This window comes from Cryptomeria japonica, chromosome 4 (genome assembly GCF_030272615.1).
Source record: "Cryptomeria japonica chromosome 4, Sugi_1.0, whole genome shotgun sequence".
Classification (NCBI taxonomy): domain Eukaryota; kingdom Viridiplantae; phylum Streptophyta; class Pinopsida; order Cupressales; family Cupressaceae; genus Cryptomeria; species Cryptomeria japonica.
The window spans coordinates 714,911,434-714,926,262 of record NC_081408.1 but is presented as its reverse complement, the minus strand read 5'-3'; the positions used below and the strand labels follow the sequence as shown (position 1 = coordinate 714,926,262).

General features: G+C 34.9%; 1 protein-coding gene across 3 annotated transcripts; it reads right to left on the bottom strand.

The window, feature by feature from the left end:
• Positions 1-8,017: 8,017 nt before the first annotated feature.
• Positions 8,018-10,995, bottom strand: LOC131032109 (F-box/LRR-repeat protein At1g67190). 3 transcript variants are annotated; one of them, XR_009103383.2, is made up of 3 exons: positions 10,859-10,995; positions 8,409-9,877; positions 8,018-8,269 (listed from the first exon to the last, which is right to left on the bottom strand). XR_009103383.2 is itself a non-coding variant. In XM_057963036.2 (2 exons), exon 2 carries the CDS (start codon positions 9,852-9,854, stop codon positions 8,595-8,597), a length of 1,260 nt encoding a protein of 419 aa, XP_057819019.1. In that variant the 5' UTR covers positions 9,855-9,877; positions 10,709-10,987; the 3' UTR covers positions 8,018-8,594. The 3 variants fall into 3 exon arrangements, 1 of the variants encoding a protein (XP_057819019.1); XR_009103381.2 differs by having other exon boundaries at positions 10,709-10,987; XM_057963036.2 differs by having other exon boundaries at positions 8,018-9,877; positions 10,709-10,987.
• Between the last annotated feature and the right edge of the window lie 3,834 nt (positions 10,996-14,829).

Genomic DNA, 14,829 nt, shown 5'->3' with positions numbered 1-14,829 from the left:
GCGCTCTCTTAAGGCTTTAACATGATGTTAAGGTTTCTTGAAAGAACTTTGGTTGAGCTCATGGCTGAATCATCTAGACCCTATGAACTTACTCATTTCACCTGCGAGAAGGGGAAAGATTAGACTAAGAGGCTAGGACATGACAAAAAGGGGGATCCCCATCTTAATGGGGTGATGTGTGAAATGGTCACAACAAGTAGTCCCTTCTACCCTTCATTGCACAATAAAATTAGTACATGGTGATTGGGTGTACATACTATCACTTTAAAAAAATCTATTTAGTGGTGCCAAAAAAGAAGTAGGACATATATCTTCCTTTAGCAATATGGTTCCTCCTACACCACAATCTCCCATCGATGATGATTTCTTAAATAAAAATTGGGCTCCATTAGACTTTACACCCTCCTTTAATAGAGCATATAAAGTTCTTGAATTCAAAACTAGAGCTTCAAGGAAACCTTGTATTTTATTTATCCAAGCTACTCCTAAATTCATTCCAACTTCTGCCAACACATGTCTTGATAATGATTAGAACTCTTTAGACTTCAACCCATATGGTCAAATTTAATCTAAGATTGAACCTTCTCATCTTGACATTTCAACACCTAGTAAGGATCCTTCATTTGATTTAGAAAAAAATTATATATTTGGTGTAGACAACTAAAATTGTCCTGTCTAATTAAATAAATATTTTTATTTATTTAATTACCTTAAGCCTAATTCTTCTATTAATTAAATAAATCTTTATTTATTTAATTAATTCATTTATCCTTTTCTAGCCTCTTTCCTCATTTAAATAAATACATTTATTTATTTAAATTGTCTTTTCCTAAATTAAATAAATATTTTATTTATTTAATTGATCTCACTTTAATTAATTAAATGAATCTTTATTTATTTAATTAATTCATTAGTCTTTTGTACCCATGACACATGTCATTCATCTCTTAATTCCTACACTACCTACCCTTTCATTATTTTCTTATTTTCTCTACCTATCCTCTAATCCTAGCCGACCATTTATCTTTTACACCTCTTAATCTTATCCCTCCATTTCTTACAGTGTCTTCTATATAAGGAGATACTTATTTCAATTCCTCCTAAGCTCCTAAGCACTCCTAGCATTCCAACTTTCATATGCAATCAAGCCTTTTTGCAATCAAGCTATCAACCACATTTCCGTTCTTTGTTGAGCTCTTGTGCACACATAAAATCTAAAAGCAAATATATCAAGCAAGATCAATGGAGATAGGAAGAATGGAGATTCAAACCCTAGTGGACATGTAATGGTATAATCTTTGTGATTTTGTTGATTTGCATTGTCTTAGGTAATCTTCATATGTTATGGTGGATCTTTATTGTTGTTAGGCTAGGGTTTTGTGGTTGAATCTATTTTAGTCTTTCAATATTGTTGTTTCCATTATCCATTTCCACCATAAACATTTGGTTTCAAAATTCTTTCTAAACATGGATATGGTGGACATGATTTAGGATGTATAGAATAAAGTATTGAGGCTCTATAAATCCTACATCACACTTTTCTAAAGAGGGTTAAGATTTCCAACATCCATTGTCTACATCCCCTCCTTTATTGTCTAATACATTTATGTCTTCTTCTTATGAAGGGAAAGGATCGCCTCATACTCCTAACTTTTCATCTAAACAAGAGATTATTTTGTTAACGCTTCTCGAAGCCAACTTGCTTACTCTTAAAAAACCATAAGGAGAGAAAACTCATAAACATAATCATGAAAACATTTATTTTTGTGTGTATCATCAAATACATGGGTATTCCACTGATGAATGTCAAGCTTTAGAATGCAAAATTCAACAAATTATTATATCTAATATCATTCAAATATCATGACCCTTCTAACTAACATTCATTTCTATTATGTTGTTCCTTACTATGTGACATTAGTAGCTCTACATGGAGGCTCTATCATTCACAGTGGTATAATCTCAAGTACAATTGTTTCTTCTTTAGGGTTAGCAACATAATAGTATCTACTGTGGTTATCCTTACCTACACATTGGGGAGCATGGATAACTTGTTTTGAGGCGTGCATCCTTGCTTGAGGGTCTCCTCTCCTCTTATGTGCATCCTTTTTTTAAAGACCTTCTTCCCTCATGGAAACAGGTGTCCTTAGACAAGGATCCTCCATTCTCTTTGCCTCTTTGATAGTCATGCATCCTTGATAAGGACCTCTTTACACTTTTTGCAAGATTTCTCCTTTACAATGATCTCTTCCTTGCTTAAAGATTTCAATCCTTTTTAAGGATCTCTTTCCTAAGTTAGAACACATGCATTTTTTAAAAGGATATCTCCTTAGTGTTGAAAGTGTTTTATCCTTGATATGGATCTCTACCTTCCTTAAGATATCATCTTAGAAACATGTTGACATCTTAGCAAGGGGAATATGAGGTTGTTGCTTGTATCCATTCATTGATGTTCCCCCAGAGTGATGGTGTTGTGTTGCATAAGGCCCCCTAAGGCATGGATATCAATCTATCTCTAGCAACTTGCATGGAATATAAACTTTGTTTTGACAATGTAGCATAAGTGTGGCTTCCTAGTTTGATCTCTTGAAGCAACTTACACACTAGTGGCATCCATATGACTCATCTCAGTCCTCTAGCATAACACAACTTTCTAGCTTGATCCTTTAGCGAACATTCTTTATGCTCCTTGAGCATTGGTCATCTAACATAGCACAACTTGTTAGCATGATCATCATTGTTATCATTTATGCTTTCTCAAGCATTGATTACCTAGTATAGCATGGCTTGCTAGCATGATCATTTTGTTGCACTACATGAATCACCCAACATAGCACAACTTGTTGGCTAGTGGAATTCATGCCATGTCTGTGAACCCCTAGCATAACATAAATTGCTAGTTGTTGGACCATGGATCCTCCTCTCTTTGGTGTATGCTCATGTCTCTTTCTAGAAGTCCACTTTTGCTCTTACAATAACATTTTGAGAATGATTCTAGTGCTTAAGACAACCTTTACATCGAGGTCTCTTCACCTAGTTGACTCAAAACATTTTGTGTTTTCTTGATTACTAGCATTGTTTTCTCTGTAATATATGTGTATATTTGAATGTTTTGTGTGGATCGATATGATCCTAAGCTTGGGGGCTTGCTTCTCTCAACTTAGTGTCATCTTATCCCTAGTTTGTCTTGCTCTCAATTGCCCTCTATCTCTTCATCTCTACTTTACTGTTAGTATGAGCAGAATTTTATACACCCACTAAAGTGGGGATTAAATGTAATGTAGTAAATTGTACCCTTTTACAATTTTGTACTCTATTTGGTCCCTCACTTTAGTGTGCCCTCTCTTAGGTCATTTTTATTTGGGCCTTATCCTATCCTTTTGTCATCATATGCTAAGATTAAGACCAAATCCTATGTATTGTGTCCTGATACCTTGCCACATCTCTTTCTAATCCCTTTTTGAGTGGACCAGGACACCTATCATCCTAGTCCTTGTGTACTAGGATTCCTAGTGCCCTAGTCCCACCAAAAGGAGCCCAAATTCAAACATGTGTGTGTCTGTCAATTCTCGCCATTTGTGATTTGATCCTAATATTTTCATTTTACCATTAAGAGTGCCTAAATTCATATATACCTTGAGAAGTCTATATAAAGCAATCTTTTATAATTCACAAAGCCTAACTAGTTAATTCATTCTATCATCACAATTCAACAATCCTAATTCAAGTCATTTAAGAGCAAATTTGAGTACAAGGAGTAACAAGTTATAGCAACCTATCTTCAAGTATGATTTTATGAGTGATTATGTTATGATTTATCATGTTATTGCATCAACACTTGGAAGTCTTGTCTAAAGAGAATTGCATCACCACCATCATCAATTCTAAGGTATAATCTTGTCAATTCAATATTTTAATTGTGTTTTGGTCTTTGCCCTATTAGGGGCAAGCTCTCTTTTTGCATCATCATTGGTATTGTGAAGATGGGAACACCAACATGGGGTTTGAATTAGGCAAGCCCCTATACAACACAACTATTTTTCCTCTTTCCATGTGTGCAGATACATATCCAACAACTGAGAGTTGCAAAATTGCGTAGAGAAAATAGTGATGGATAGTCACAAAATTTGAATGGGAGAAAACCCTTTGACTATGATGAGTTGCTCCAGTGTCTGACACTTTTAGGGTAATTTTTGGAGAGATGGATCTATGGATACTTCTAATCTAGAATCCTATGTTGATGAAGACAATCTCAAACTAGGGTGCCCTACTACATAGTTTGACATATTTGACTCTAAATTATAGCCATAAGTTTCTCTTTGCATCTCATTTCCAAATTTGTGCTACTATGTTGATTTCCAGTTCTATATCTTACTATTTATACTTAAAGTTATCAATTTCCTATCATTTAACCTAGTTCACGCGTGCGCACACACACACACACACGCGCGCACACCCACACCCACACACACACACATTTTCCATCATATCCATCAACTTCTCCCAAGGGAATCCTCAACCATTAATTTATATCTTGGACTCCTCCACATCCCCCAACCTCATGGAGACACTTGTCCACTCTTTATTCTCTCAATCAGTGAGAGCCCTAGATCCTTCAGATCAATCCTAGCCATCCAAAACTCTATAAATTGGCCTTAACCAAAGACATTCTAATAGACGACTCTTTGGAATACAATGTTATGTTTCAAGTAAAAGCACTCACATGACATCTTGGAGCACAATCGGCATAGCTTGGTGTGACAAGGGTTGGTATTTGTGAGATAGTAGTTTTATATTTTAATCAAATAATTAGAAATAAATTATTCACATGTTATATTTTCATCTCTATTTTTTAAGGTGTCCTAATGTCCATACAATGGTAGGTCTACAACATAAATAAGTGTTTTTGCACTTATTTTAATGGTTCTACTTGGGTAACATCATTTAATCATATTTTTTCATTTAATCTTTCTTGACCTCATACACTAATCATAATTTGTCGTGGCGTGATCTAATATCATCTTGTGCAAAAAATCAGATCTCCAAGGCATCATCTTAAACTCAACATCTTTTACCTACTAATCCAAGCACACTTCATTTCTTAAAGGGAAATCAAATTGTATGTCATTCTTTTGAGGCTTATTAAAGTGCATGCTCTCTCCTTTCGCATGTGTGTATCTTGGAGATCAAAAGCTTAAGTTGGCCTCTTTTCTTTTATCGTTTTTAATCACAAGGACTCTAATCACATAAGATTTCCCCTTATACTTTGTCAGATCTTGAGTGAATAAAATTGACCAAATCATTCTTCTAGTAGTCTACCTAAATATTTGATGATGTTAGTGGATAACCTCAACTCTATCATTACAATATAGAATAAATAGTTATGGTGAATTGTGTCTTGAATGGATACCCATTTTGTGAAGAAAATGTATTCTTTTATTTATAAATAAAACTAAAATGGATAATCTCTAAATAAAATGACAACCAAACATCTTCATAACCCGCATTCCCAAATCTTTTTTAAATTTTGATAATAGTACACCATGAGTTGCAAAGGTTCAAGAGCTACACCATCAAATAAATGGACATATGTCATATCCCTAGCAAAGTTATGATTGCTTTCCCTGTATGGACTACATGAAAACTCCACTTCAAATTAGAGAAACTCCATATTGTGTTGTGGCAATGGGTAAGTTATTTTTTAGGGTGTCTATCCACATTGGCATGGGTGGAAAAGTAATCAAGTATTAGGGAGTTCGAATTTAACTTTTGGCCTCACCTCATATATTTTGGACAACCAATTGAATCCATCACCTTCAACAAAACATGTGAACATGCCTTCATCTTTAATGGCCTAAACCTCAAATGATAGGTTTAAAAACTCATTTTGTCAAGCAAGATAACGTGAAAGTTTGAGGGTCGTCCGATTTACCATGTATGAGCTTGAGGGGGGCAAAGTTAGTCTTAATAACTACTACGTCCTTTACCATATTATTTAAACAAAAATATTTCTTAAGAAAAGTCGTGTTGAAATGTTTGTAAAAAACAATTCTATGATTACACATAGGCACACCAAAAAGATATGACTTAATGCACAAGTTATGGACCATTTTTTCAATGGTTTTAAGAATCTCGTTGAGGGACACACCAAAAAGACATGACTTAATGTGAAGTTGTGGACCAATTTTTTCCCTTTGTTTTTAGAATCTTGTTGAGTAAATGTGTTAAAACAAAATCTTGTTGAGTAAATGTGTTAAAAAGTAATCTTCCACGTTATTTAAATCCCTGAATTGAAATTTGTAGTTTGAGCAAATGCCACCAGTCCTACCATAAAAAAAAGGGTTTGCTAACAGGCCTCACGTGAACATAGCAAACCTGACAACATAGGGTGTCCAAGGCTTTTTAGAGCCATGGACGAAACACAGACATCCTTCTTATTGAATAAACAGAGCAAGCATCTTCACCAGTGTAACACTTCATATTCATTTCTTTTTTAAACCAATCCAAACAGCATTACTTGGGACATCCAAATAATACCAGGGTTAGTATACCTCTTAGTAACTCTGGTAAAGATTTTGATTGCCAGGGAAATCAATAAATTATGAAAAATAAACATTGTAGACATTAGGTTTCCACAGTCCATATTGATGTAATTTGACTCTCTATCTTTTTCTCATCAACGTTTTGAATCAAACTTGCGCACACACCTAACGTTGACAAAATCTTGCCTCCCACATTAAATTAACTTACATCAACACCTGGGCAATTTGAGGTTAATGGAAAGGAAAAAAATAGCTACTTTCTTCCAGAATACATCATTTTACATTTCTTTTTCAGGAAACAGCTGCATACCTTTTTTTCTTTGCCAGGTTTTGACTTATCTGTTATTTCTTTTGAAATGGTTCTATTAATATCCAAATTTGGCACAATGAAAATGTGTCCGCTCTCCTTGATTGATGATCTTACAAGCATTAATGGAGCAATTTCACAAGCTTTGTTGTTATTTAACCCCAATCCATCCACTCTGCTCAAATGCAGCAGGTTTTTCTCAAATTCAATAGCTTCTCTTCTTGAATGTTTTATGTAACCTTGTTCTTAGCTAAGCATTCATCTAAAACTAAACACCATACCTGCTTGGAGGATGAAAAAGCAGTTGTACATGATCAAGAAATGCCAGCAAAGTAAAATAGTTATGCAATTGTTTCCTGGAAAGGAATTATACATTTTCTTTAAGTATTGATATTATTGTTAAATCCTAAATCAATAATCTATAGGCTAATGGTTAGGCTGTGTGATGCTAGAGATGCTTATATCAATGTAAACCATTAAAATTCTTCTTTGTTGGATAGATGTCGTATACTTTCAATGTTTAATAAGTTGGATGGGATTGTGAAGAGAATTTTTTGTAGTATTATTTTGAGTCTTTTATTTTCGCTGATGTTTTAAAGCACTCTTGTTTATCCTTTGCATGATTCATGCAAAGTATACAACCAGTTTGATGTGCCTATTTATATCCGCACATGCTTAAAGATGAAGCAAGAGAGACTTACTATTGTATTGCAAAACAATTGAGTTTTTGTTATAGGGAAAACTAAAAAACTTTACTGTGCTGGCTTTTTCCTGACATAGTTTTCCAAACTGATTTATTCTGTTATTGTTACAGATAGTACATATATTACTTTTATAGAAAGTTTATCATGGTTCTTTTTCTTTACATTCTTGAATGAATATCATGCGGCTTCTTTGGTAACAAAATCTATGTTTTGGTATTGGCAAATGACATTCAAAGTCCTGCTAATATATGAAATTCGGGCCTTGAAGTTTAGACTTATGGCCGAATATCAAACATTTTAACATTACAGGATAGCACAAAGTTAGAATCTTCACCAAATTAGGATGAGCTCTTAACCAAATTTTCTGGAAGCAATAATTTATTGCAAAACATTTTTAATTAACTAAATGAAATGCAAGAAAGGAGATGGAGACCAAACTTTTAAAAAAATGAATTTAAGGATAATTCTAGCAATATAGAAATAAGAATTAATATTCTACAAGTTGTTTACAAAAATCAACATTAAAAGGTCCATAACCTGCTTCACAGCATAAAATACATGAATACAAACCGAGTCCAAACTCAGTTTACCAAAGATGAAAATGTTTTACAGTACAACATGGGACAAAACAATGAATACTCCACCTGAAGCTTATCAACGTTCTCTACAATTATTCAACTCCCAACCCATCTTCTGAACTCTCCATCCAGAGTACCCTGATCAGAACATTTTAGACGGATCATGGAACAGAACCTTTTGCAAATCCATTTATATCAACTTGATCAACCATCATCAAATCATAAAAATATGGTACAAAAATAAAATAAAATAAAATACATATAACATTTGACATACCCTAATTAAAAAACTTCTCTTGAAAGATTTTGTGGTGAACTTAGTCTTCCGTAGTTTTTCATTTTGTAGATAGGTTTCTAGATGCTACTGTGTGGTATCGAGCTGTGTGCAATTCAAGTTGGCCTTCATTACTGTACAGTCCATACAGAGGACTGGAATCCAGATCAAATCTCAGCTGATAAAATGTCACTGAAAATCAAATTGCACATCAACATGCATAAATTTTCTCATAAGACTCACAATAGAAGAGGTAAACCTTGCCAAAGATGCACATTCATCTCGAGTTTTTGTCTCTGAGACACATCCATGGATAATAAGCCGCTTGAGATTTGGGCACCTTTCAAGCAAACCTCCTATCCATTGTGCAAACACATCATTAATCAAAGCCGATCCCAACTTCAGCAGGACCACATTCTCCAACAAGGATGATCCTCTTAATACATGCTGAAGTAATCCATCTCTCAAGTCATAGCTCAAAGAGAGATGGTTTAGTTTAGGAAAGCACACTGCTATGGTCTCCAAATCCATTATCTCATCCTCTGCATCAAATACTATACCCCATAGACGCAATCTTCTCAGTTTAGTTGCTCTTGATATCATCTGATAAAATTTTGGCCACATGATTGTGAAATCACTTACATCCACCACCTCTAAGAGATCAGTGGTCTCCCCAATATCCAGATGAATTATACTAACATCATCCATTCTAATGTGTTTCAGGCTTCCTTTACTTATGAGCTCAAAAAGCTCAACTGTTGAGTCTTTCAAATGGAGACTCTCTAAGTTATCAGCTTCCAGAACAAATTTGTCCAGACTTATTTCTTTCACATAAAGCTGTTTCAAAGTTGGGCTGGTCAACTCCATCACAGCTTGAGAATCTGACATGGCAATCTCCGGATTTACAAGTGAGAAAGATTCAAGCTTAGGGCATGCAGTCAGCATAAGGCTCAAATCCAATGCAGAAATATTCACACTGTGAAGGGTAAGAGATTTCAAGCATGGAAATCGTTGGTAGCTTGGATCCACACCACTTATTGAAGTATAGCCTGAAACCAAAACTTCCAACTTTTGCCGGCCACATTTCTCAAAGATGTTTACATTGGGGTTTGTATGCATCATATACAATAGACTCCTTAAGGTATCTCTTGTATACATGAGCCAGGCAATCACCGAGGCTGCAGAAAATTCACCGCCCTCACTCATGCAAATATGTAGGTTTTGCAAACCAGTTGTCTGAAAAATTGTTTGAGTAATAAGAATTTCCAACCTGCTAGTGGTAAGTTCACCGTAGATGGGCCAGTCTGTCATGTCAAATATAAGGGTATGCAAATGCTTTTTGGTTGCTTCTCTCCATTTTCTGCAAGTAGCAGAAGCTACCATAACATCCTTAGCGGCAGCAAGATGAGAAAGAATATTCCCTATGACTTCAACAGGAAGCGCTTCCATTGATTTCCTTTATCTTCACCACTCTAAGCAAATACAGAGACGATAGCAAATCACTATTAATGTCCACTAATAACTAGATAAGGTCAATGGAAGGAAAGAAAATGAAATCAGCATTGATCTCCACCATACACCAAAATAGTTTCTATAGGAGTGAAATGAAATGAAATCTCTATTGATGTGCACCAATGACCAAATCCGGTCAACGGGTAGTGATTACACTCAACAAAGACAGCAGTCAGCAGGGGCATACTAAAAGGATAGAACTTCTCCAAGCCAAAAGAGAAGAAAATCAACATAAACGATATACACAAATATCTATCAATACCTAGGGCTAAAGAGGAAAAAAAACCCTAACAGAGCGTCAGCAACCATTGAAACTTCAAATCCCAAATCACAGAAATCACAAAGCCTATGGATCTTCACGCATCTGGTTTCATGGGCAATTTTATAAAGATAGAAAGAGTGCACCCTAATATCCATTAGAAACACACAAACATCGCAGAAATACTGATTTCATGACGATAACTACAGCTACATCGATGCAAATTTGATAAATGCAATATATATATCTGATGATAAACAAAATCGCCAAAATTAGAAAGCTAAAATCCCCCACAACTGGCATATACATAAATCACACAGATCAACACGAGAGAAGATTTTAAAGGAATCACAGAAGTTGCGGCAATCGACAGGTTTTACTCCCAATTACAAGAAAGGAATATATTCAAATGGGTGTTGCCGAAAAACATTCATACCATCAAATCGTGTCGTAAAACATTCAAATTCCGCAGAAAAGAACTTCAATTTTTTTTCAAAAAAGAAAAGAAAAAGAGATTCAGAAACTACTTTACCTTAAGAGTAACCATAAATCTGCAGATGAATAACTTTAATCGACAGATTTGAAACCGTGAAGTGATAGCCAATAAGATCGAGAGAGAAACAATCGACAATCGTCTTTCATCTAACAAGCATTTTGTCAAACAAATTGGATGAAAACTCACCAAACATCGAAGATGGATTCAACCGAGAGGAGTTGGGAAATAATCTGTAATTAAGGAAAATGAAGGAATTGGTCCACGCGGTCCCTCTCATCAATCCCCACAAATTTTAATCTCTATTTTATTTGAATTTGGCATGGAAGGCATCAATGCAATATCGTTTCCTAAGCCTTTTTTTTAACTCTTCTTTTCTTCTTTTTTTTTATTCTTTTATGTCATTTTATATTGTAATATTATTATTTTTAAAATTTTGTGATTATCATCTCCTAGAAGATTCTTATATATATATATATACTTCTAGGAGATGATAATCACAAAATTTTAATATATATATATATATATATATATATATTCTAGGAGATGATAATCACAAAATTTTAAAAATAATTATATATATATATATAATTTGTTTTATTAATGTGGATTTTTTTTCAAATTGTTTTGAAGAAAAGAGGATAAGTTCACAATATGGAGAATCAAATTATGGCAAACCATCTAAATCTCAATTTGATAAGGGAAGAATATGTTGGAGAAGACTGCCAAGTAGTGAAATTTCCAAATAAGTTTGAGAATCAACTACTTACAAGTGTGGATGATAAGATTGTGAGAGGTGGGAGGTGGAGGTTTCTAGGTGAGTGAGCAAGCCTATGTTTGTTGTTTAGTAGTTGACAACTATCACCTTCTAATAGTGGGTTCTTCTATTTTTCATGTACACTACCTTACTACCTTACTGTTGTTATTCACCTTCATGGCTCCACAATCAAACTATGTTGTTGTTGGAAAAGGTAAGGGGTTGAATCCTTGTATGAAGTTGATTTATTTTTATTGCTGAGGATATTTCCAATATTAATAATTTTTAAAAAACTTCAAATGGTTAACTACTAGGATGATGTACTTGTAATATATACTCTTTGGGAGATTACCATTTTTTTTATTGGACTCTCTTGCCTTTGTTGTTTGGTAGCTTAGAACAACTCTTACCTTCTAATAGTGGGCTCTTCTATTTTACATGAATTACCTAGGTGTTGTTTTTTTTGGTCATCTTCTTCACCCTCAGAGCTCCACAAACAAACTATGTTATTGTTAGATTAGGTAAGGGGTTGAATCCTTCTATGAAGTTGACTTCCTATGTTGCTAAGGATATTTCCAATCTTAATGATTTTGAAAAACTTCAAATTATTAACTACTAGGATGATGTACCTATATTAATTTTTGGTAAATTCATGAATTTAGGCTAAAAAAGAATAGAGATCAACAATTCAAAGAACAATTCAAAGGGGGGCTAATATTTCAATGTGTGGAAGGAGATTTTTTCATTGTTTTCTTCTTTGTTAAAGAGGAGAAAGATCTAAATGTTTTTCACAATAGGTCTTGGTCCATAAGTACTTGCAACTTGTATCTAAATCATTGGTTTGTTGATTTCGATTCAAATAAAAAAACTCTCTTAAGTATTTTTTTTGGGTCTCTTCCTCCCATCTTTTTTGAATGATGAAGCCCTTTAAATGATAGACAACAATATTAGAACATTAATCATGTTTACATTATAATGTAATATTCAACGTATAAAAATTTGTGTGCATTTATTTTGACAAAATATTTATCTCTTGATTTTAAATATGTATATACACATGTATTTATTTTAATAAAATGAAAAAAGTATGTAAACAAAAAAAAATATTTATTTTAATAAAATGATTGAAAATAAAAAAATAAAAAAGTATAAATGAAGTTTTCTTTATTAAATTATGTGTAGTCATATATTTCATTTTTAAATAACATTCAACATTTGAAGGTGGGGCGGCCGAGTTCATGGAAAACATGTGTGGACATGATAAACAACTCTCTATTCAATTCGTCTTGGAATAATTGTAGAGTTGTTGCTAGGGGAATCTCCTTTGAAGTTTCTGAGGAAGTTATTGCTCATGTGACCGGTCTTTCTCTAGAGGGAAGGAGATGGAAGTGGGTGAGTCATGTGGCAAACAACAATGGCCTCGATAAATTCTTCAAGGGGAAGGAGGCCCCTGTCAAATTGAAAGGTGGTTTCACCAAAGAAGAACTCAAACATCCACGAGACATGGTATGTTTAATGATAATGAAATATTTCACTCTTGAGGGCCACCACAAAGTTTATTATTATTTTCATATGCCCTTACTAAATCATTTCAGGAACCATGATCTTTTGTGTTTTCCTTTCTATCTGTTGCATTCTCTGGAATGCTCTATCAAGGAAGTCTTAGACCCGAAGAGTGAGGATAAACAACCTATCCCTATCCACCAAGGTCTTATTTAAAGGCTCTATCATTACCATTTTGTTTTATATACCCCCCCCCCCAAATAATGTCATGTTAGTTCAACCCCCTTTGCATGCCTCTCACCCTTGGGTGGCATTTGCGAGTAGAGTGGCCCCTTTCAAATTCTTCCAGCTCTCTAATGAAGCTTTTATTTCCTCCCCTCTCCCCTCTTCTTTAGTTACCATCACTGAGTCAAGCCCCCCTACCTTCTGATGAAGAGTGGATTGTCTCTCACCGGTTTGTGCTACCTTGCCTAGGTATCTCCTACAAGCTACACAAGAACCATCCAATGATTCTACACCTTACACCCTCCAAGGGTCCACAAGACTTACACTCTCTGACCTTACCAAGGTCCTTAGGCTAGGATAAGCTCTTGTTATTTTGTGAGTTCCATTTTTTTGCTTCAAAGACCTTATTTTCCCACTCTCTTTCACACTCAACCTGAAAAGTTCAACCCCTCTACTATAGGCTCTTCATTCCCCAAACTACACACATTAGGATGGGTGATTCTAGATGGATTCCAAATCCTATTCCTTACTCAGGAGCCTTTAACACTTACTGGTTTGGTGTTTTACACACAAACTGCACTTTTAGGCCTAACCGATTCTAGTAGCCCAGTCAACGAGGTATTCTGCATTCACCGGTTAAAATTCTTGAGCAACCCTATGAACTCTTTGTCATTCCAGACACCCTTTTGGAGTTTACATACAATATCTCAAAACTAGAGGTGGGTTTTGTCACTAACATGTCTAACCCCTATCGATTAACTAGGCCTAATCGCCCCTTTCTAGGCCTTTAAAATAGGAATTGGTTAAAACTCCTTCATTGGTCTAATTGCCTAAGTGAAATGTTGATATTTTGGGGTCTGTGTTTCCATATGGAATTCCAAACCTATCATACTTCTCCTTCACCCATTGGACTCACCCAATTAGGGCTTGTTATCCATGATTCCTAATGCTTGCCAATTCAATGTGCCAAGCTTAGGGTATGGTGGCAAATGTCTGTCTTGGCTTCCCCTATCTCAAAACCAAAAATAAAACATATAATACATTTCAACCTAATATTCTACAAGGTTTTAGAGAGGAAATCCACCATGGAACGTTAGGTTAGAGCCATTTTTCTCTCAAAACCCTAGTTTTTAGGGCTCTTGAACCCGCCTACAACAAAATGGAGTTTATTCACAAACTACAACACTTCAAGACTCCAAAATCAAAAACAAAATGAAGTTAAGACACCAGACTAATAATACATGCCCCTTTTTTGGGATACTAGCCTTGGAGTAGTTACAAATGCTCACAACTGATTGTGTCAACCAACTAATCGTTGGAGTGTGAAAATGTTGCAAAGTTGCTATGAGCAACTTTTGCAAATTGTTGCATAGGTGAGCAACTTTTCTCAAACCCAAACTTGGTCACTCTCAAATGACTTATATGACCTTAACAATCTCAAAACAACATCAACCAACCTACATTAACCAAAAAATAACTTATTAAGTGCTCTACCTGGCACCCTCAAGAGCTCACAAGCCAATATTGGTCAAACAAAGACTCTTGGGGCCCTTACAGTCATTTGAGCACACACTCTATGGCCTCTTGGCCTTATTACAAAACTAAAAATATGATTCCAACATCCTGGAAACAAACTCAACAAAAATTGCTAAGTTCCCCTGCACCACCTTCCCTT